The sequence below is a fragment of the Drosophila subobscura genome, chromosome A (assembly GCF_008121235.1).
Source record: "Drosophila subobscura isolate 14011-0131.10 chromosome A, UCBerk_Dsub_1.0, whole genome shotgun sequence".
In the NCBI taxonomy this organism is placed as follows: Eukaryota; Metazoa; Arthropoda; class Insecta; order Diptera; family Drosophilidae; genus Drosophila; species Drosophila subobscura.
In genome coordinates, this window is record NC_048530.1 from 1,108,747 (window position 1) to 1,132,693 (window position 23,947).

Below are 23,947 nucleotides of genomic sequence, written 5' to 3' on the forward strand. Positions count from 1 at the left end.
GTGTATCTGTGTATCGATATGTGCTGTATCGGTGTATCGATATACCAGCAACAGTTCTTGAACTCCGTGCGGACGTAGCTTCGATTCTAATACCGATCTGGTCTGTATCCAGCATGCTTATAGTTCCAATTCCAAATAGTGAGCATTGGGATCGCTGTCTTCCTGGGCGCAATAGTTGTCAATAGAAATGGCTCAAAAACATCAGGCGCGGTCGTCGGGCAAGCCGCAGGACTCTGGCTCCCTGGCACGTGAAGACTTTGATGGTGGGCCTGTCAGCATTGATGAAATCGAGACGGGCTTGTTTCTGGGTAAGCATAACTGGTCCAGGTCAACGCTTAATTTTGTCACAATCAAGCTGATTGCCTAGGCAACTTGACGGCTGCAACGCATATGGAAACACTGAAGTCGTTTAAAATTACCCATATCCTCACGCTGGATTCGGTACCACTGCCGCAGCACATTTTAGAGGCTAGCTTCCTTACAACAAAATACATTCAAAGTAAGTGGAGCCGGAGGGTATTGCTCAAGATCCCAATTGAAGTGAAGTGTGCCATTTTAGTTGCTGACATGCCGCGCGAAGACATATTGCAGCATCTAGAAGGCTGCGTGAACTTTATTAGTTCAGCGCTGGATCAGCAGGGCATTGTGCTGGTGCATTGGTAAGCATGTCGTGTTCACATCGCCATCCGAATCAGCTGAAATTAGTTTATAATATTCCGTTTCCTACTGGGCCGTTAGCTATTTTGGAGTAAGTCGTAGCTCCTCGACGGTAATTGCCTATATGATGAAACGACACAATCTGAACTTCCAACCCGCCTTCGAGCTGGTCAAGGCCAAGCGACGCTTTGTGCAACCGAATTCAGGCTTTATTAATCAACTGAAGCTGTTTCGGCGCATGGGATGCAAAATCGACCCCAACTACCAGCGCTACAAAATGCATCGCCTGCGCCTTGCTGGGGAGCAAATGCGGAAGGCAAAAATTTTACCGCAGAGTTTCCACAGCGTTGTGCGACCAGATCCAGACATAACGCGCGAAAATCCAGAGCCAATTGTTTTTCGTTGTCGTCGTTGCCGTCGCGTTCTGGCTTCCAAGTCGCATGTCCTCGAGCACAAACCGCGGGACAGGCCCCCTCTGGAGGGAGCACCGTCGGCTGTCCGCAATGAAGATTCCAGCCGACAGACGCCAGCGCCAGCCCAGACCCAATCGGAAAAAATAAGCGCACCCCGCATGCTAGAACAGGTTGATGAGCGAATACGCCAATCCTCACTGACCTCGCCAGGTCACGAGAGCAATCATTGCCGCAGCATTTTGTTTGTAGAGCCCATTGCCTGGATGCACCGCGTTATGCTCAACACCCAAGGACGTCTGTACTGCCCCAAGTGTGAGCAAAAGTTGGGCAACTTTAGCTGGATCAATGGTTCGTTTTATTACAATGCTATTGTATAGATATACTGCTGATACCATTCCTTTAAATATGCCGTTTTAGCCTGCCAGTGTCCTTGCGGCGAGACATTGTCGCCTGCATTTTATTTGATTCCCTCCAAGGTGGAACTCTCCAAAGCCGTTCAGAACGTTCAGACGACAGTTTAAATGGACTTTGCCCATGAAATAGAATGAAATGGCGAACCCAGAGAAAATGTAGAAACATTTCGTATTGCCTTCCACCTGGACAACATTTTTGGAACAGTTCGCTTGATGCACTGAAACCAAACTCCATTTTTATAACCAGTACTCGAAGATTAAACAGGGTATATTGTATTTGTGCTCGAAAAAGGGGGGGTATGTAACGCTCAAATTATATATATTCTCTATCAGCAGCAATAGCCTATATCTGTTCGTCTGTTCCTCTTGTTTAACGGCTAGTTCTCAAGACTATCAGAGCTAGAGTCATAAGATTTTGGTTAAAGATTATGAGATATCACACTGAGTCAAGTTTGTTTCGAAATTTCGCCCAGCCCTTTTACGCCACACAAAGAGCGAAAATTTTGCTGTATCCACAATTTTAAAGATAAGAGACAACTAAAAATGCAATTCCGTAGGAAATGTCCGAAAATCCATCAGATCACCGAATTTTGATAAGATTGGATCATTATTACAGCCAGTATGAAGAAATTAATTTTCAGTGGCTACCCCCACCCCGTCCAGCATCTTTTCTTATGCTTGCTTGTTGCTTGTTGCTCATTCTCTCTAGCTCGCACACTCTGCCTCATGAAATGTGCGTCACTGGGGGAGGGTGGCAAGTTAAAAGCGCGTGTGGGTGGGAGAAGTGTTGAAGATATAGATGACAGATATAGACAAAATGTAAAATATAAAACTTCAAAAAAAACTAAGGTACAGATATACTGACTGGGTACCGGGTATAAAAGCTGTGACGCGTACGAAGGGTCTCACAAGTCCCTCCTCGTTTATAGTTAGCCAATGAAATTACTGATTACAGATACCCAACATTAATGTGTGGAATGTTTGTTGACGAACACGATACATACATATATATGTACATATACAATATACATACGATACAATATTGACTTGCTGTTTTATAAGCATTTGCATAGTTTGTTTTATAGATGGAACATATACAGTGGGGAGCAATGATGAGTACATGTTCACAATAACTGACTTTCGTCGCCCATAACTTCTAAACGAATGAAGGAAAGCTCACCAATTTCGTGTATTAATAACTGTATTCTTAGCAAACAGGCAATGCAAACAAGAAGAAATTAAAAGCTTTAACAGAGCGAAAAATTACAAGCCAAAAAAACTCACATGTACTCACTTTTGCACTTTTCGTTATCTTATATTTCTAATCAACAATATTGAGAATTGACGTTAAATATATTTTTTTTATATTCTAGTCATATTAACATCAAATTAATACATTTTTCATAATAATCCAAGCAGATTTCATGAATTTATTAAATAGTGCCTATGTTGTACCTGAGACTGAAGAAACAATATCGAGAAATTTGAAATATTATTTTTATAGCTTTGTAGCTTACTGAAAATGGCTAAACGACATCCACTTTTATTTAGTTATTAATACACGAAATAAATTGGTGTGCTTTCCTTCATTCGTTTAGAAATTATGGGCGACGAAAGTCAGTTATTGTGAACATGTACATTGCTCCCCACTGTACACAGCTACGCTACTACTTATGAACATATTTAAGCGAACCTTTTGGAAACGGAGCTTTCGCAGAATATGAAACAAAAACATATTTCCGTGGACAATACTTAAATTTACGCTATTACATAATGTTGCATGTTAAAGAATAATCAGCCAATACTGTAAATTGGTGGGAATGCATGAATGGGGTTGTCCGAAACAGTCGGATCTCAAGGTGTTGGGCAGAAATTGTTTCTCTTACTTGTATAAATGATTTTATGTACATATGTACGTATGTATGTGTACATAAGTATGTACATGCATGCATGCATCCCTTATTAATGCTACGAAGATGCTCTGGAGTCTAAAGTCGCGAAGTCTAAACATTCGCATAAGCCTATATACTTATTTATATCTATGTGCTTTGACCTGTTGTATTAAATCAAAATGGAGTTATTTGTCATTAAAATTTAAAATGTGGTTTATTTCGAAAATTGTTGTACCTAGAAGTGCTGGGAGCAGGCTCTGGCGCTGCCCGAGCCGCCAAAGCCAAAGGGGCGAGGGCGATCATGTCGGTAGTCGCATTCTGGTTGCCTTTGACTTTGACCAGACCATTATTCAGCAAGACTCGTACCTGGCGGTAAGCCAACTTCTGCCGAAAGCGAGGCGCAACATTTCATTGCTCCAAATTTTACCGAAGTTTGGCTGGCAGACCTATATTAATTTCGTGCTCCAGCTGCTGCATGAAAAGCACAAAGTTGATTCGAGTACATCAGTCGGCCAGCAAATACGCAGCATTCCGGCGGTGCCAGGTATGCTTCATCTGATGCGGCGCCTGAACAGAACTCCTACCGTCGACATGTGCATTATTAGCGATGCCAACTGGTTCTTCATTTCCGAGTGGTTGGAGTCGTACGGCATCAGTTGCCTGTTCACCGACATTAAGACCAATGCTGCCTGCGTTCAGGCGGACGGTATGCTGCTGATTCTACCCTACGAAGACCAGATCGGCTGTGATCTCTGTACCCGTAACCTATGTAAGGGAGGCGTGCTGCAGCAGATGCGACGTGGCGAGGTCTATAAGCAAGTAATATACGTTGGCGACAGCTGTAATGATCTTTGTCCCATGAAGAGCCTCCGTCCCGGCGACGTCGCTTGCATTCGAATCGGGTTTGAGCTGCACAGCAAGATGGTGGCACATGGCAAAATGCTGAGTTGCTCGGTAGTGGGGTGGCGAGATGGCCACGAGCTGGAAAAGCGCTTGCTGTCAAGAATCGCTTGGTGAATGAATAGAAGCAAGGCAAAGATGCTAACTTTAATGTTAATGCTGATGTTTTATTCAACTTACACATAACTCTTTCTCGGATGTATATAATCATTATTCACTTAATAAAAACTTAAGCATTAGATTTCATGGAAAAGTAGATTTTTACCGAATACACATATCGCATCGCATCTGTATCCGCTTCTGGTTAAGTAGACTTGATGCTTACTACTAACTATTTACTTATCGATCGCTATTGCTGCTGCCCCCGCAGCAGATACTGTATCTAAAATTATTTCACACATAGTTTACCTTTTCAATCTTTTGCTTCTGCTTTGCGTCTACTTCTGCTCTTCTCTGATCTCTGTTTTCTCTAGTCGATTTGCATGACTTACGTACTTGTTCTGTGCTTACTCTTTAAAGTTATAAATATATCCGCATGTATTTGCTTGCATCTGTGTGTACGCCTGTGATAGCATTAATTACATGTATAATACATTTTTTTAAAATTACATTAAAATTACAGAGTTACTCCTCTCTTAACCGTCTCGGTCTTCTCTTCGAACGAAGCTCAACTTTTTCATGACTTACACACTACCAGAACTAATCGAAACTCAAATCTTAAAAAATAAACAAGCAGTCCAACATCCCGAATAAGACATTGCTCTGCTTCACGTATGTGCTTAACTACTAACAATGTTAACGGGGCTTACAATCCTTATCCCTATAGATAGATACACGTACATACAACTTGAAAAATTCGGCGCATAAGATATTACAAAACCAAAGAGTATTGCGTACACATATATGTAAAATTATATAGCACAGCAATGGGTTAGGGTAATAATAAATTTGTGTTTGTGGATGATGGGTTGGATGGGTGTGTGGGGGGGGTTTACGTATGAGTCACAGAGATAACTTTTAGCCAAACATTTAACACACTATTTAAATAAAAAAAAATTGAATTAAACGTTAGGTATGCAGATGCTGAAAAGCTGTTTGAATCCAGTGTTTCAAAAAAGCGTTTCAATCCAGCTCCTTCGCCGTTAAGATAATAATATAATGTATAAATATGCAAGAACATTGACATCGATGTATTTACATGTAGATGTTCATGTCCATGCACGCAATTTAACTAATTTATTTGAAGTGAATCGCCGAAGAGCGAAATACGAAGGTTGCTGGCTGTCCAGGCGATTTGAGAACAGTTATACATGTCTTCGTCCACCGAATGCTGTGTGTGTGTGTGTGCGCGCGTGTGTGTGTGTGCGCGTGTGTGTGTGTGTGTGTGTGTGTGTGTGTGTGTGTGTGTGTGTTTGTAACATTAGGTAACAACGTTAAGTAACATTAGAATAGTACGTTGTACTGACAGTAAAATATAATAATAATAAGTCCTTTTTTAGTTGATTCACATTCACTCCTCTTGTCCCATCTCGTCTCTCGTCACGCATTCTTCAATACTATGCATGTGTGGTTGCGTTGTAGGGTTTTACAGGGAGGAGCTGGCATTTGGACCGGACCTGGGAGTCCGAGGATAAGTTCTATAAGTTCGTTAAAGTGCATTTGCCACAATAACGAATAACCCCCACTCAGGCAACAACCGGAGGCGGCGATATTCCGATTGCTGTGGCAGCTCCTGTGGCCGCTCCCGTCCCAGATGTGACTGTGAGCGCTGGTGAAGAAGCAGCTGTGGCTGTTGCAGTAGCTGCGCTGGTGATTCCTGAATCTTCACTGACTCCGCTACGGTTGAAGCTGCTGCACTCCATCATGGTGATACTGGAAGTTGCTCCATGCGGCTGCTGTCGCCTTTCTGTCATTGTCATTGTTGTGGTTGTTTTCGTTGCCGCCTCCTCCTCGTAAGTAGTGGTTACCAATGCACTAACCACTACAGGGAGTTTGGGACTCAGTGCAGCCACTGGCGATGGATATGTGGCTTGGCTTCCATTGGTCCTTGGGCTTAAACCTGGACTTGCTATTACTGGGACTGTGATCGAGACTGCTGAACCAAGTGCTGTTACTCCCTGTGGAGCGTGTCGCTTGGCCGGCTTCTTCGCACACGGCACACAGAACATGGCAGCATGCTCCCGCAGCTTTGTGATGTGGTCGATGCGATATTCGTGTATCCATTTCATCTTTTTGTTTCGAGGAGAGGCCTTCGTCGCCTCTGCGCCGGCCACGGCTTCACCGGGCGAAGCCAATTCAGATACTTGAGGCAGGCCTTCGGGCTTGATGGCGCCACATCGCATGCAGATACAACAGCGTTCACAGCTCCATCGCCCTGTAATTCAGATCGAACATTGAAATTAGTCCTGCCAACCAATCTAGCCTCCTGCTGGTGCTCGTTGGATGTTCACTACTCACCATCTGGCACCGTCTTCAGGCCGAGGCAGTAGATGTGATAGCCTCGGTCGCACTGCTCGCAGTAGAGCATCTTGCCGGGCCGCTGGCTGCTCTTGCACTTGACGCAGCACTTGCACCCGGCACACTGCCAGTTATAGTTTCTCACGCGGCCCACCATACGTTGTGGCATATCAATGCAACTCGGATGGACTGCAAAGCGAGTGAATACGATAAAGAGGGGATAATGCAGAATGAAGAAGAGAAGGTGGACTGGGACTTACCCCGCCGTCGACAACTGTAGCAGCGTATGAAGAATTCGGGCATCTCCCTGGCGTTACGGTGCTGAGTACGTAGGCACACGCCGCAATTCGATAGCCGGGAACGGGCTGATTCATTTCGTTCATCGTCGCTGGCCGCAGCACTCGAGCCTGCTGTTGAGATGCAGCTACTCGAGATGCTGGAGTCGCTCTCATCGTCATTATCCTGAAGTTTAAATTTGTAGCTCTAAAAACTGATCTAACGGCTGTTGGTCGGCTTCACCGCACACTTACTGTATCACTGCTGCTGCTGCTGCTGCTGCTGCTGCTGGTGTCGCTGAAGGAGGATGAGAGGGAGGCGGAGGAGGATATGCTAGAGCTGCTGGCCGTTCGCACCTTGTTCGACTGCTGCCGAGAAGACCGGCGACTGCGGCGGACAGAAACCGACACTTTTGGCTTGGATGCAGGCTGAGCCTCGGATGCCGAGACATCAACTTTGTCGGCAATTGCGCAGGTCACGCCGTTGATGCGCTCACGCAGCTGAACTTCCAGCCCTGCCACCTGCGACTGTGACTGTGGCTTATCCAGTGCTGTATCTAATGGGTGGGATCTTAAAATAGATTGGAAAAACAAATTTACTGGATGGTTGCAATTTGCGAAATAGCAGTATAGATTGGCTTACCTCAGTTCGACGAAGTCTAATTTGCGGTAGCCGAATGAGAACTGGTCCGGAACCACGGGGAGCGGATACGCATAGTCCGATTGACAGTAGGCTTCATCGTAATGATCATCTCGTGGACAAAACCAGATCTGGGGGCAGCAGAATATTCTGCGCCTCGGCTGCTTCCCGCACCCCGCTTGCAATCGAGCGATGTAGGCGGGTAGTCGTGGGAGCTGTTCGCAGCTGGGGCTGGTTCATCGTAAAAGTCTGTAGGTCCAGGCAGGCCAGACGCTCGTCTTTGCGGCTGAAAAAATTCGAATTAGAAGCAAAAAAGCATTTTTAACTCTTCTCTTGTAACTCACGTCTTGTTGAAGTAAACATTCCATTTGCTGGCGGAGAGCATGGCTCGGTCTCTGGCCTGTAGTCCACGGACAGTGCCAACTGTGAGGCCGAGCGCCTTTTGCTTGGCCTCGATTTCACGCAAGTGCTTGAGACGGATATACTCCTTGTAGTCCTCGTACTTGTCGTAGAAGTCTGCGTACATTATATCCAGTATGTCGGAGGCCCACACAGCGGTGATTCCCAGGTCGCACATCTTCTCGCTGACCAATCCTTTCTCCTGCAGCCAGTTGCGCTCCTCCATATCGACCGCGCGGCGAGGCAGGTCCGGGTACTTGCGCTTAAAGCTGTTTATCCCAAGATAGAGGGCTACCTGCTCTTGGATCATAAAAGTATCCCGATTCTTGGACGGGCAACAGCCCTTTGGTGGAGGCCAATCGTACTCGGCAATGCTAGAAGCATTAAAGTCCGTGCTGCACGCGCATTGTTAGAACGAAAGAATATTAATTTATTGAGATGGAATAGCTGATAAAGGCTGCACTTACTCTTCGGCTACACAAATCTCCATTTTCTTTTTCTTTGGACGTTTCAGTGCTGACCCAAGTATGGCGTCAACGGATTGACCCTGATTTGTGTCCAGCACGCTCACGTTGCTCAAAACCGATGACTGCGACTCCTCATTGTTAAGAAAATCGGGTTGCCTGTGGGAAGATATAACATTGTAGTTCCGTTCTTCCCTACCTCCTAGGGGATCTCATTAGGCGTTACTAACTACTAGTTACAAACGTACTTTTGCGGTGTCAGCGGAGGTTCCATTAGGCTCCCCATTATGGATTGGTTGCTGTTCCCAAGATCGGCGCTCATCCGGGTGTCCTCCTCAAAAACTTGGGGCGACTGAAGGGCAGAAAAATAATAAAAGAAACGAGAAGGGACGTGTGAGACACTTCTTACGCGTCACAACTTTTATACCCGGTACTCAGTACTACATCTGTACCTTAGCGGGAATTTTGGTCAAATTTTACATTTTTTCTTCATCTGTCATCTACATATACAACACTTCTCACGCCAACACACTCTATTGGCTCGACCTCTTTTATCGTCAAAATTGTAGATTTGGGAGGTTTTCGCCCTTTTGCGGGGGCGGAAGGGGGCGGGGCTCATTTTTGAAATACACTTGTAACAGTGTGAGCATACAGAAATCTGGATGCAAAATTTGGTGGCTCTAGCGTTTATAGTCTCTGAGATCAAGGCGCTTAACAAAACGGAAGGACGGACAGACAGACAGACATGGCTATTGATGCTGATCAAGAATATATATACTTTATGGGGTCGGAAACGTTTCCTTCTGTGCGTTACATACAACCGTTATTCGCACAAACACAATATACCCTATTTACTCTTCGAGTACCGGGTATAAAAAAGTTTGACATTTGGGTGTTCTGCCAGATTTGTGGAGATGAATCTCCCAGGAAAGAAGCGAACATAAGGTTACATTTTATCACTTTAAGCCTTTTTTTTCTGCCAAAAGCTTTAAAACACATCAATTACCTTTGAATACAAATAAAGTAAATTATAGTCATGAAAAATTTATAACATTTCTTATACATTTGAAGTTATTTGAGCTTTTATGAAATTGGTGCTATTTTTGTTTCCGCCCAAATACCGGAATAATTCCTTTCCTTCCAAATATTTCCAACTGAAGCCCTCAAAGCATACCATTTCTCTCGGGTAAGTTGAATTAAGCTTTAAAGTTGATATAATAGTTTTAAAAACGTTCATTAGAACCATTGTTTCAACAAAATATCTCAAAAAAGAGAAATTACATTTTAAACGCCGCAGCTGTAGTACTGAGTAACGTGTATAAAAGTTGTGACGCGTAAGAAGCGTATCACTCGTCCCTTCTCGTTTTTTAAATACACTTGTAACAGTGGGAGCATACAGAAGTCTGGATGCAAAATTGGGTGGCTCTAGCTTTTATAGTCTTTGAGATCCAGGCGCTCAACAAGACGGACGGACAGACAGGGCTATACCGACTCGGCACTGTTTTAAAACCCCTTATAGCTATCTATAGGGTCTGTTTTGGGTCATTTTCCTGACGAAAAGACACAAATCGACGGCATTTTTTATTTGCATATAAGGCATACAGTTGTGTTCAATGAAATAGTAGTGCCGCACCTCATCACATTCAAAGACATTTTGAGACATTTCCAGACTTTCAAATTAAACAAGTGATACCTTTTTGAATAGAGTGGAGTGTAGGCTTTAGAATACCAAAGAAATCCCTACATATTTACCTTCCATCTTCTTGTTTTTCATAACTTTTGACGGATACCCTTGAAATGGGCTGTTCATTGAAATAGTAGTGCTAAGTTCAAGTAATTCAAAATAATTAAAAAACAAAAAATAAATTCTTAAAAGTCACCATCAATAAACTTAATATATTATATTAAATATTTTGATGAAATACATTTTTTGACACGGCGCTATTTTTGTTTTTGGAGCTTTGAAAAAATCTTTGTTTGGTTTGCTCCAGTAGAGGATACCTTAGATTTTGATTAAAAACTAAAGCCAAGAGGTATAATGGGATTGAAAACTAAGTTCGATGTGCTCTTACTATTGAAATTAACCATTTTAACTTGAAGAAGATCCCTGAAAACTGATCTTTTATTCGAAAATCGTATCTTTTAGAGGTTGGTCGAAGATGAACGAAGGCAAGGTCAAGGTTTTCAATATCCTCAAAAATAATGAAAACAATTTTATATCGCTCTGTAAGTGTTATGACAGTTAGTATACGACTGACTAGACATTATTTAATTGCAAGAAGTCCCAGAAAGCTACGCGTTTGGTTCTGAAGGTTTAGGGGTGTACGGCTAAAGTTCGCAAGAAAGAATGTGGCTGAGCTGTGTGAGCTGTGAAAAAAATATTTTTGACTGATGAGTGTAAAGTTGCATAATATGGTAAGAAATACCAAAAATAATATGTTTGGCGTTCAGATTAGTGCACAAATTCTTGAAAAAACAGTATTGGGCCTGTTGGGTTGAGCCCTATGAGTTCCAGCCCATATGAAGTGCCACTTCCTATCCTTTCGTTGGAGTATTTCCAAAAATTGTGTGAGCCAGCATACTTTTTCATACATTACATTCATATTTCAGTTGAAAACACCTTTAAAAAGGATCTTTCAACAAGATAATGATCCGAAATACTCCAGAAAGCTCGCCAGAAATTGGGTTTCACCTGAAAAGATCGGCTTTTTTTCATGCTGAAATCAGTCCCTGGATCTGAATGTCATCAAAATCTTATGGGGGAATGAAAAAAGCATTATAATAAATGCAACTTCGGCAACCAGAGCAAAGTGAGAGCAAGTGGTTATAAAATTATTGGCTAAAATCCTATTAAAGCTTGGGCAGGACCTTATTGATTTATTCAAGGCAGGAGGAGCAAGGAAGAAATTAAATCAAAATTGATAAAAAACTAAATATTAAACCTCAAGAAACATGTAGATCATGAGAGATGGGTATTAACTTAGTTTTGAAAGTGGTGAGGTGCGGCACTACTATTTTATCGCACAGCTGAACACAGGTGTATATTGTTAGCGTGCGAAGCAATGCTTTGCGGCAGTACCGCGCGCGTGGGGCGCCCCCTCCCAATACTTCACGCATCAAATTATATACCCACTAGCGTAAGAAGGTAGTAGTAAAGTAAGAAAATGGAAAACAGAGCTGTATATTGTTGTTTTATTATATAACAACAAAGACATGTTGAGTCATCATCGATTCGAGCACGGGTACTATACCACCTCCGTAATGCGAAAAGCATGCACATACCATGATGCGTGTCTCAGCATGATTATTAGATTTTAATGTCAGTTAAAGGGTTTTCGTTTTCATTAGGTGTGCTTTAGGTGCTTATCTTTGGAAATTTTTTAAGATCCCTTTTAAGCTCTGTGGCCGGCTTAAAAGGACCCCTCTTGCTCTCAGAAACCAGCATTTTCAACCAAAATGTGGATATTGCGCCAATTCTTTCACGAGTTTCTTGTTGGTAACATGTTTCAAAGCGTTAAGAATCATTTTAGGTGAGGAACCTACTATTTATTTCTTCTGTCTCAGGTACAACATAGGCACTATTTAATAAATTCATGAAATCTGCTTCGATTCTTATGAGAAATGTCTTAATTTGATGTTAGTATTACTAGAATATAAAAAAAAAATATTTAACATAAAATCTGCAGGCATATTGTTGATTAGAAAATTTTGAAATATTAAATAAGTGAAAACAACGAAAAGTGCATAAATGAGTACATGCGACTTTTTTTATTTCTTTATTTTTCGCTATTTAAAAGCTTCACATTTGTATATTTCTGCGATTGCCTATTTGTTAAGGATAAAGTGATTGATATCTACAAAAAAAATTGGTTACGTTTGCATAATGCGTTTAGAAGTTATGGGCGACGAAAGTCAGTTAATGTGAACATGTACTCATCATTGCTCCCCACTGTATGTACATACATTGGTGAGCTTTTGTGCAACTGCATTTTGCACATTTTCTGACATGCAGCACTGACACAAGTCGTGCGCGGCATTGCCAGCGTGTAGAAAAAATCAAATCTAGAAAGTTTTGTTGAGTCGAGGAAGCGCTCGTCGATAGAGGCAGGCCAACCAGAGCGAGAGAGCAATTGTTCGCACATGACAATGAAAAACCATCAGCGATTCCCACAGAAATCAGCAGCAAGTGTGGTGAAGGTGGACTATACCTACCCATCGAATTGGTGCATTACCAACGAACATTACCAACACCTAAAGAAAGGCGAACGTATACGCTTTTGTTAGTGTAGGAGCGCGTGTGACAAATAACAACTTCAGCTGAATAAAATCACAGCAAACGCCAGACAGTATTGCGCTCTGTACCTGTTGTTTTCTGGCTGCTATTCATCTAAATATATATGTACATATGTACATATCATAATATGTGTAATAATTATGTATATGTATGTACATATGTACATGGTACATATGTGCATTGTATGATCTTATAACTGTTGCAAATGCTGCTGCGCGACACTTAGATTTTAATTTCGACACGATGTTTGCATCAGGGCGTCTTGTAGCAGAAACCATGCATAAACTCCATGCACCGAAATTAGCAAAAAAAAACCAGCACCGCACTGCACTGGAAAGCACACATTTGTACCTTTTACACATATCACAGTCTGAAGTAAACATTAGCTTCAATACTCAACAAAATTAACAATCGAAAACGACTCAACGGTGGCCTGCGACTCGGAATAATAATAACCATCATTGGATCGGATCGGTGATTGGTGGTGCTTGGTGCATGCACACATTATTATATGATTTGTACATATGTATGTACATGTGTATGAATGAAAATGAACTGGATATCTAGCCATTCAATGGGATACGGATAGCAATGGGCTTATGGCTCGAAGGATGCATAAACGTGGATCCATCACTTACCGGACTAAAAAGGCCTTTAAGCCTCTGGGGGTCGGGTGTGTGCTTCAGTCCACCAACGCAGCGGGGCCGACTCATGGCAATGGCCTTGGCGACGGCACTGGCCCCCCGACTCATGCGTGGCGCCCGCGGCTGGCCCGACGCCGCGGAGGAGGCATTGCTGGAGCTACCACCAGCCCGATTGGATGAAGAGGATCCACTGTGGCTGCTCCGACCAGCGCCACCACCACCTCTCGAGCCACGTCCCCGGCCGCGTCCGCGTGTGGAAGTAACGCAGCCGGCAGTTGCCATTGAAAGCATTTGCATCGTTATCGAGCCGGATTCGTCTGAAAGTAAAGGAAGATACGTTGAGAGTTCAGCTTCTTCGAGACTGCAGATACTATTCTTACCACCAGAGTTGTCCAGCGCGCTAGTATAGTTTTCCTCGTCGTGGGAGTCCAGCTGACTACCGCCGCTGATGCTGCAGGGGCGTGGCGAGCGCAGCTGCTGCGTGGCCATGATTGACGAGAAGTCGTTGGGCTGGAAGACCACATCCGGCAGAGGATCCGACGACGACAATATCGTTGTGGGCGGCAGCATCGAGGACATGGACATAGTTGAGCTGCTTCCACTGCCGTGTCCATTGCCACCTCCCAATTGGCAGCTGGTGGCAGGTACCCCGGACGAGGTCGACGAGCTGGACGAGCACATGGTCAGATCAATTTGAGCTGCCAGGGCAAAGGCCATGCTGTCGTTGTTGTTGTTGGATTCCGTCTCGCCAAATTGGTCCAAGCTGAGTGTAGGGGGAGGAAACGGCTGCGGCGGCTCCTGCCGCTCCGACTGTTGCTGCTGGAGCGACAGCTTGATAGAGTTGGCCTTGCTTTGACGCTTCCTGGTGGTCTTGGGCGTAGGCTGGGAAGGATTCAGCACCTTCGAATTAGGAGTTTGGGTGCGCCTCGTGGCTCTCAGCTGGCGATGATCGCGATACATCACCATTCCCAATGCGCTCGGCGAATCATCGACCTCTTGCTCGTCCATCAGTGGGATCGATGCTGCCTCCGGCCGCTGTTCCTGGCCCATACTTACCATATCAATGGCCAACCGCTTGCGGAGTAGCTGCACCCGGCGAGACTTCACAGCACTACTAACCTTGGTTTCCTGGCTTCCATGAATGTCATGGGTATCATGGATGGGTGTGGCAAGGGCTGGAGTCGAGGGTAACAGATGCGCGGACAGATCTGAATTTTGATTCCTTTTGGGTCTGCCACGTCGCTTGCACGTCGGTGCTGGTGTGGTCATCACCTCTGAGGGAGCAGGCGGATTTCGTTGCCGCTCTGACTGCAACTCCAAGGAGTTGGCATTCGCCGCCGCCCCAGAATCGGTGAAGAGAGTTCCATTTTGGATTCCATCTGACGATGTCGATGGGGGATGGCCTGAATCAGGTCCAGAGCCAGAGTCAAGGCCGGGACCTGGAGGCCCGGATGGAGGAAACAGGCCGTCCTCTAGGTCTGTGTTGAGAATTCTCTCGTGCTTTTGCTTGCGGGAGCGGTGAGACGGCTGCCCTGTCTGCGTCTGCATCTGCACCATCTCGATGGAACTTGATTTCTTTCCAGGCTCATGGCAATTATGCGTTTGCTGATCGTTCTCATCGTTGTCCAATCGTCTCTGCTTGCTTCGCGGGATCTATTGGAAGGGAATGAAGAGGGTCAGAGGCAAGATCTATGAACGGCAAAGCACTTACGCTGGGAGATTCGCTGCCGTCGCAGCTATTGCGCTTCATATGATTCTCATTGTTGTTGTCCAACTCCTCGAGCTCTTCCAGTCCCTCCAATTCCTCCTGCCGCTCCTGTTCGATCCCATCGTGGTGATTGTTGAGCAATGGGGGATGATCCATGTAGGTGATATGCGGACTGCCTTCCGGAGTGTCCAGAATCTCAATAGAATCAATAATAGACTGCGAGGGGCTCGATGAGCGCGCTGTAGGTACCACGCCCGAAAGCTGAGCGCCACCCTCAGATACTGCCGCTGTGGTTGCTGCTCCGACCCTCACACCTCCTCCGTTCGCCATAAGCCGTTCAGTCAGCTGGGGATACTTGCTGGAGTTATTACTCTTGGAGGAGACCGTGGAGAACTGGGTCTTCGCTGGGCCCGTCAGTTGGTTTAGCAGAATGTTAGAATTGGGCGACCCGGGACCGCGTGTTGTTCCTGCGGGAGCCATGTGCAGACGGAGAGGCAGGCTGCGACCAGAGAATTCGATGCTTGCATGCGCAGGCGAGGACCCTGGCGATGGCGATGATGTTAGATCAACTAGATCCACAACATTGTGCTGCTGCTGTGGCAGATTCGAATTTGCATGTGGATTGGAAGCAACCGTCTTGTACTTCTTGGGTTTGTTTTCAATGGCCAGGCCATTGCAGGCTGCCGGCTGCAGAGGCGGCAGATTGTGAAATATTTTGGGATCGTGCTCCTTCGACAAGGACTCATCAATGTCCATGTCGTCAGAGTTTCGACGCATATCGTCCGCCATCATCTGCTCCCCATCTGGATCGGAGAAACCACAAAACTCCTGGCTGCTGTTTGATTCCCCGCCGTTCGAAATTGGAATGGGCGTGGGCATAGGAGTTGCCGTGTGTGTGGCCAGCTTGGACGCAGAAGGCGGCTTTTCCTCAAGCACCGCCCGGACTTTGTGCTTCGGCGAGCACAGATTCTTAATGGTCAACTTGGGTAGGGGCTGCTGCTGGTGCTGATGCTCGACCTTGGCCAGGGTTTGTCCTCCATCGGAGCTGTCCTCCATATCGATAGACTTGGTTTTGATTGTTAGCTTGGGTATGCTCTGAGCGTTGCTGAGGTCATGCGTCATGATCACCGTGTGCGTGTGCTCCTGGCCGCTGCCGCCCGTCTTGATGGTTAACTTTGGTATCTGTTGCGGCTGCTCCTCGCTGTTGCTGCTGATGCAGCTGCTCCCGGCCAGGGTGGTCTTAATCATTAGCTTAGGGACCGTCTGCATCTCCACCATTGTCATCGACAGTGAGGAGGACGACGACGATGATGAGGAAGAGGACGATGCTGATGATGAAGAGGCGGAGGCGGGCGAGAGGCTAGACAGATGTGCCTCGCTCTTGGCTGGCGTCGTTGACTGACTGCGGCCAAGGCAGTTGGATAGACTGCCATCTGTCGAGCAGGAGCCAGAGCCAGAGCCAGAGGAAGCAGCGGGATTCTCAGGCATTTTGATGGTCAGCTTAGGCACAACGCTGCCCACGCGCTCCTCATTGGCTGCCCGGATTGTGAGCTTTGGCACAATGTGTGGAGTGCTTCGGGGATTTGGGGTTGGACGATGCTGGCTAAGACTGCTCAGCTCTTCCTCCGCCTCGGCGCAGGAGGAGGAGCACGAAGAGGCATCCGCGTCGGACGCGTCCTGCGGCTTGGCGCCCGTCCCACCGATGCTGCTGGGTAAATGAATGCGCAATGGTTCCACTCGTCTATCGTCTTCAACGGATTGAGATTCATTGGGAGCGGTGTGCGAGTGCTTGGATAGCTTCAGGATAATCTTGTGCCCTTGGATGCTTCCACCCCTGCTCCCCTCGTCGCCCTTCACGTCAACTGCCGTGGCAGCCATGGCTGCGGCGCCGCTCGCTGCTGATGCAAGTGCTGATGCTCTTGTTCCTGCAGCAGAGCTTTGGGCATCGTCGCGCTGCGTCGGCGTCTGCGGCGGCGGCGATGCTGTAGTGCTGGTTATATGACCCGGCTGCTGTTGTTGCAGGACCTCCTCTGCTCCCAGTTGCTGTTGCTGTTGTTGTTGTTGCTGCTCCTGCTGCTGCCGCTCCTGCTGCTGCTGCTCCTGCTGCTGCTGCTCCTGCTGCTGCTGCTCCTGCTCGGCATTCAGCTGATGCTCCCGCTGTGCCGGCGATGATGTGGAGCTCACGCGTTGCTCCTCCTCGCTCGTGGTGCTCGTCGCACTTTTTACGCTGGAATTGATTTGCCCTGATGATCCCACTGCTATGACCGTTCCCGTGCCTGATCCTGATGACGATGTCGGTGCTACCATCTGCTGGTGACGTAAATCATTCATTGCTATATCCAATTATCCTGTTGCCGCCGGGTGTCGCCAGCCTGCAAGTGAAAGCAAGCGTCAATGTGATTATCCTCTTAATTATACGTTTATTGTGTGTTCCCCCGAGCCCACTCCCACACTCTCACACAGCACTTAAAACGATGTCCATCCATCCCATCCATCACATGATAATCAGAGGTAAATCAATTGAGCCACACGAGGGTCTTTATAATAATGTTACAAACAAGCAAACGAGACAGAAAGGGTAAGAATACGGGGATAAGATTGGGACGGGAGGATCTCTGGGAGATCCTCCTTTTGGAGGCAGCAGAAAGTTTCGTCATGGCTTAGGCTGCTGGTATTGATACAGCGGTTACGTGAAGCGAATTATTGGGAACAGACTTGTTTTACGGGAGCAATACATTACAGAAAAATGCGCGCAAAATCCAAGCAGAGTTTAAAAATAATAAGCGTTAAGAACATGCGCACACAGCTGCTGCATGGGGTGAGATACAGAGCGAGGCAGAGAGCATAGAAAAGAATTGTTGAGAAATCCGAACGAACTCTTCTCTGGCCTGTTCTAATGTGTGTTGGCAACACTGATACGCACGGGGTAAACTCAACATGCCAATGAAATTCACCACAGTCGAGTCGCCGTTGTTGTTTCTGCTGCTGTTGTCTTCACTTATGGTTGGATGCATGGAGTGTAGAAAATACACACACTCGAGCAAAAACATGCTGCACAAAAACACGCACACACACAGTTAAAATGAAACATGCAAGCATTGCATTACACACCCGCAACTCAATTCCCTTGTCAGCCGCTTGTAAGCGTTCGTCTGAAAAGAAAATGTCTACATATAACGCAGCAACATCAACAAAAATGTGCAAGCAATGCAAACAAATAAATAAAAAAAGCGACGCCGAAGCCCTGACCCAAGAACAGCAGCAGCGAACTCACCATGCGGCAAAATCGTCGGTCAGTCAGACAAAAGAAGATGGAGTAGAGGAAATCAATCAATCGCCTTCTCTGCATTGACATAAATTATTTGTGGACATATTAAGGTTTTGTCTTCTTCATATGATTTGGCCTACTCAAGCGTGCGACATTCCTTGGCTCTTTGTTTTATTGTTTCATTTAATATTGTAGAGGCAACAATAATCAAGAAATACAATTTTAAAGCACTCGAAGGGAGACAGGGCTGAGAAGACTGTAGCTACACACACGCACGCACACAAACAGCGGAGACAAGCGCAACGAGCTCTCTCGGCTGCCGTTGTCCCACTTTCCGTGTATTGGTTTCGTACACTTTTCCACGCACTTCTAACGATTTGGACATGAGCAGGGAGACATCGAATTAAACTGTCTTAAAAAAATCAAATTGCGACTTTAACCGCGCGAATGCGTAAGCGCCAACTCGTTCGGCAAGCGTAGAACAATTTCAAGAATTCATTATTAAATTGCATGCTTTGCTTCGCCTGCTTGTGTTTTTTCTTTTCGATTCCGTCGTCGAAAAAGTAATGCTAAGAAGTAGGGATGCTTTATTGTGATATCGATATATCGATATACATTTATAATAATATACCTCTATATTAAATTGTGTTGAATGCTGAACATAAATTGTATATATATGTGGGATATAGTAGCTGATCAAATATGAAAAAGAACACAATCGACACATATTCTGTTTTTTGATTTCGCTAGATCAGTTATAACTCCTTTTGATTCTTAATACCGATGAACAGGGTAGCTCACATATTTATATCGGTATATTTGGGGCGATAAATTGGCGGTAAAAGAATGAAGCAATTATATATAATATATGTATATATAGATATATATTTAATTGCTTCATGCCCAGTAGATTTTCTTGCGATAGAATCAGGGATGATCTTCCCATACAAACGTTAAAAAATCAACCCATTGTTTTGTTCGACAGAGCATTTTGCAGCCAGAATTTGCAGTGAGTTCTCAGATCAGCAGAATATAAACCAGACGAGAAGGGACGTGTGAGACGCTTCTTACGCGTCACAACTTTTATACCCGGCACTCAGTACTACATCTGCAACTTAACGGTTATTTGTCAAATTTTACATTTTTTCTTCATCTGTCATCTACATCAACAACACTACTCACGCCAACACGCTCCTTTAGCTCGCCACCCTCCCCTATAGACACACACTGCAGAGTCGCGGCAGAGTCGCGGCAGAGGCAGCGGCAGAGACGTGTCAGGGGCAGAGGCCATAAACTGTGAATGAGAGAATGTGTAAAACAAATATAAGCTGCGGGACGGGGTGGGTTTGGCCACTGAAAATTAATTTCTTCATTGTGGCTATAATAATGATCCAATCGGATCCCAATTTGGTGATCTGATAGATATAGTCATTCCCTATGGAATGGCGTTTTCTTTTATCTTCAAAATTGTAGATTTGGGAGGTTTTCGTCCTTTTGCGGGGGCGGAAGGGGGCGGGGCTCATTTTTAAAATACACTGGTTTCAGTGTGAGCATACAGCAGTCTGGATGCAAAATTTGGTTTCTCTAGCTCTTATAGTCTCTGAGAACTAGCCGACAAACAAGACGGACGGACGGACGGACGGACAGACAGACATGGCTCAATCGACTCGGCTATTGATGCTGATCAAGAATATATGTATATACTTTATGGGATCGGAAACGTTTCCTTCTGTGCGTTACATACAACCGTTATTCGCACAAATACAATATACCCTATTTACTCTTCGAGTACCGAGTATAAAAACCAGCCGATTAAATACTACAAATACCGCAGCGAAACAAGAAAGCAAACTCGCAAAACAAGGGGCCGCTAGAAAAATCAGGAATGATATTCGTATCAAACCGATGAGAAATGTTGTCGCTCACAAAGTACTTTTTAGCGGCTGTACGCCAGGTAGTAAGTAGATACAAAAGAAAACTAGCGGACTAGTCCGAAAAAACCGATGGTATTCGATGGTAGTTTTCGAGCAGCTGGAAAGAGATATATTTATTTTATGTTCCGTGATAATGATAAGATTGCCAAGTAACCAAAAGAGAGGAAATTTAATAATTGTCTGAGAAAAGACAGATCTTAAGTAAAGTTAAAACACGTCTAAAAAAAACAACTATGTTCCGCGAGTCTACCTAGCAAACAGAAAGTAGTCTCAATAAAATGGAGGCAAAAATGCCACTGAATTAGAAAGAAAAATGCGGAACTTGAGGCCATCTTAAAGGCGAAAAAGGAAACAATTACTATAGAATACTGAGAATATATTTAATTTAGTCGCATTTCTAATTTATTCTAACGCCAGTAGCTTAATGTTGACAATACACACCCCTGGCTGTGCTGTTTTGAATATTTTGAATATAAAGTTCTCTTGGGTGCGCCGTTTTAGAACTTCGCCCAGGGCGCAAATATTCCTTGGCACGGCCTTGCTCCCCACCAATCCAAGAAGCAGATATTCTTCTCAGACAGATGCAAATTCTCAAAGAATACTGATGCCGCTTGAAACATATTTTCAAACTGAGGAATGTGCAAAGGGTATTGTTAGGTTTCCATACTCATACACAAATTTATATGATTTTCTTTTCTATACTAATGTGTAGACAAACGGTCCTCCTGGTTTCTTTCCTGCAGATATGGGATTACTCAATGTGTTCGGCGTTTATTTCGTTGATTGTCCTCCTCCTCCGCTAATGCAAAAGACACTATTCACATATTTTCAAGAAGTAAACAAAGCAAAACGGCTTCCTGAGCAGTGTAACCGTTCCACTGGTCACACTATGCTGCTAGCAAAATGCCTAGTCTCAGATCGAAAACCATACAGGAGATTATTTTAGTGAGACTGGCGGCTCTTGCATGATCGGAGGAGGACGACAATCAACGAAATAAGCGACGACAACATTGATTAAACCCATATCTGCAGGAAAGAAACCAGGACGGTCGTAGTCTATACATTTGAGTACTATAAATCATATAAATGTGTGTTCATTTATGGAAACCCATGAAACGATAACCTTTGCATAAGTATTCCGGTGTTTTAAAATATGACAGAGAATTTGCAGATGTTATTCCCAGCAACTGCAGCCTTCTTTGATTGGTGGAGCAGCAAGGCCGTGCCAAGGAATATTTGCGCCCGTTGCAAAGTTGTGAAACGGCGCCTATTCAACATTGGATAGTTTCGAGCCCAGATTGTCGCCATCGCCCCTTGGCACGACCCTGTGGAGTAGTACTTGGTCCCAAAAGGAAAACAACTTAAAACATTTTGTTAACAGCCCAGCCGGGTCTGTGACTTAGCAACATGAAGCAACTGGCGTTCAAATAAGTTAATTCAATTAAAAATGCAAATAAATTCAATAAAATCTCATTAATCTATAATAATTGTTTCCTTTTTTGCCTTTTGATGGCGTTAAGGTCGTTTAGAAGCACGGTAGCACGGTCCCATTTGATTGGGACTTTACTCTGTGTTCGCTAGGTACCCTCTCGGAAATTAAAACAAACCTTTAATTTGCGAGCTGCTAGCAACATACCACACGAATACCACACAAAACTATCAATACTACACAAAGATTATCGATACCACAAAATACTATCGTCTGACTTTCTAGATTTTTTCGCCCTGTTTTTTTTGTCGATCTGAGTACTGCCTGGCGAACAGCCGCTAGAAGGTAACTTGTGCGCACAACATTTTCTTATCGGTTCCATACGAATATCATCCCTGATTTTTTTTGCGACCCCTTTTTTTCGATCTGAGCCAGTAGGCTAAATATATAGCATATTTGCTAGAAAACATGTTTTCGGATCTGAGTACCAAGCTTAAGTTTCATAAATAAAATACAAGGAAGTCATGAAAACTAGCCAATCTTACGTATAATTGATTGATTAAACGAATAAAAGTAGAGGTCTAGTTCTGAAAGTATTAAGTATTTGCTAATCTTAATCGAAATATCAAAATCGAGGAAAATTATTGAAGATTTACGGTATATTTACGGTGTACTTTGAAGATGCAATGGTATATTTTGGTATATTTACGAGGCTCTGACGGTATATTTTATCGATAAATTCGCGGTCACACTGCATCCAATTTGCTGTAGCGATTAAATAGAAACAAAAAATTAAATAAATAAATTATCAAAGGAATATAACAGTCAATATAACTCTCAAGAATACACAAAAAACTGCACCAGATAACGACTGTACCTATGTAATAAGGGGAACATGTCGTCGACGGCACCTGCCACGGAAGCTATGGCTTGCAGGCTGGGAAAGCAGCAACGGCGACGACTGGCAGCGTTTGACTTTGATCACACGATTGTAGCCCAAAATACGGACACTGTGGTGAGGGATTTACTTCCTCCGGAAGTGGTCAGCTCACGGACCCTCAACGAGCTGGTGGAGAACGATTGTTGGACCGAGTACATGTCCGAGGTTTTTCGTCTGCTGCATGTGCAACAAGTCACGGAGGCGCGCATTCGCGACACCATCCGAGTCATACCGGAGGTGCCAGGCTTTGTGCGCCTCATTAAGCATCTACACAAGAAGCTTAACTTCGACATGATCATCATCAGTGACTCGAACAGTGTTTTTATCGAAGAGTGGGTCAAGGCGTATAATATGGCCGACTGTTTCGTGGCCATCTTCACCAACCCCGCCGAGTTCGACTCCAATGGGCAGCTTCAGGTGCGGCCACACCACCAGCAGAGCGAGTGTAAGCTGAGCGCCAGCAATCTCTGCAAAGGGCGCGTCCTTGAGCACTTTGTCATTGAACAGGATTTGCGGCGAAGCATCCGCTATGACCACGTCTTCTATGTGGGCGACGGCAACAACGACATCTGCCCCGTGTTGCGACAGCGGGCTTGTGACTTTGCCTGCGCCCGTCAAGGCTTCGCCATGGAGAAGCATTTGATTCGGAACCGCAACAAATTAAAGCTGCGGGCGCAGCTGTTGGTCTGGAAGAGTGGCTTTGACCTGATGGAACAGTTGCTGGCCTTGCCGCAAATGCAAGTTCCACCAGTCGACCTTCAGACTGCGGAGGGCCACGCAGAGATGGCGCGGCGAGCATCGGCGGTCGCTGGTCCATCCAAGCAGACCAATTAAATTGGCATTTCGAAACTAAACATTTTCTTGGCACATTCGAGTGTTTTTTATCTGCCCCTGTCTATTAAATGTGATCTTGGAACTTGCACATGCCTAAGTATGCGTATTTATTGATATTGGTATACATTAATGTATATATACATATGTTTATACATTTATATTCATATATACATACATAAATATATAAATACATGTATGTATTTAATAATCTAATCCGATAAAGCCTTTGTGTGTAATTACGTACAATATCCTTAACTTGGGGCATTGTAGTACAGCAGTAGGAGGCGCTTTGATGATGTTAATGTTACATAGTGGTCTCTCTCTCTGTCTTTTTTGGCACCCGCAGCGCCAAGTAGTTGTATGCATAATATGTAGCTGTTATCGTT

General features: G+C 44.7%; 4 protein-coding genes across 4 annotated transcripts; 3 read left to right on the plus strand and 1 right to left on the minus strand.

Annotated features, from left to right (window-relative positions):
• Positions 1–54: 54 nt before the first annotated feature.
• LOC117898502 (dual specificity protein phosphatase MPK-4) lies at positions 55–2,283 on the plus strand. The gene is made up of 5 exons (XM_034807948.1): positions 55–308; positions 368–499; positions 560–659; positions 739–1,418; positions 1,488–2,283. The coding sequence occupies exons 1-5, from the start codon at positions 188–190 to the stop codon at positions 1,589–1,591; spliced, it is 1,137 nt and encodes a 378-aa protein (XP_034663839.1). The 5' UTR covers positions 55–187; the 3' UTR covers positions 1,592–2,283.
• A 665-nt stretch (positions 2,284–2,948) lies between these two features.
• Positions 2,949–4,428, plus strand: LOC117898518 (pyridoxal phosphate phosphatase PHOSPHO2). Its single transcript, XM_034807988.1, has one exon. The coding sequence runs from the start codon at positions 3,430–3,432 to the stop codon at positions 4,390–4,392; it is 963 nt and encodes a 320-aa protein (XP_034663879.1). The 5' UTR covers positions 2,949–3,429; the 3' UTR covers positions 4,393–4,428.
• LOC117898421 (supporter of activation of yellow protein) lies at positions 4,421–18,993 on the minus strand. The gene is given in 14 exon segments (XM_034807807.1): positions 4,421–6,649; positions 6,733–6,921; positions 6,993–7,194; positions 7,263–7,578; positions 7,651–7,769; positions 7,771–7,933; positions 7,992–8,441; positions 8,514–8,669; positions 8,759–8,862; positions 13,443–13,765; positions 13,829–15,101; positions 15,160–17,528; positions 18,431–18,588; positions 18,778–18,993. Coding segments are annotated over 12 exon segments (6,312 nt in total). The 5' UTR covers positions 17,488–17,528; positions 18,431–18,588; positions 18,778–18,993; the 3' UTR covers positions 4,421–5,960.
• A 3,554-nt stretch (positions 18,994–22,547) lies between these two features.
• Positions 22,548–23,654, plus strand: LOC117898541 (pyridoxal phosphate phosphatase PHOSPHO2). Its single transcript, XM_034808022.1, has one exon. It carries the CDS (start codon positions 22,683–22,685, stop codon positions 23,559–23,561), a length of 879 nt encoding a protein of 292 aa, XP_034663913.1. The 5' UTR covers positions 22,548–22,682; the 3' UTR covers positions 23,562–23,654.
• The last annotated feature ends 293 nt before the right edge of the window (positions 23,655–23,947 follow it).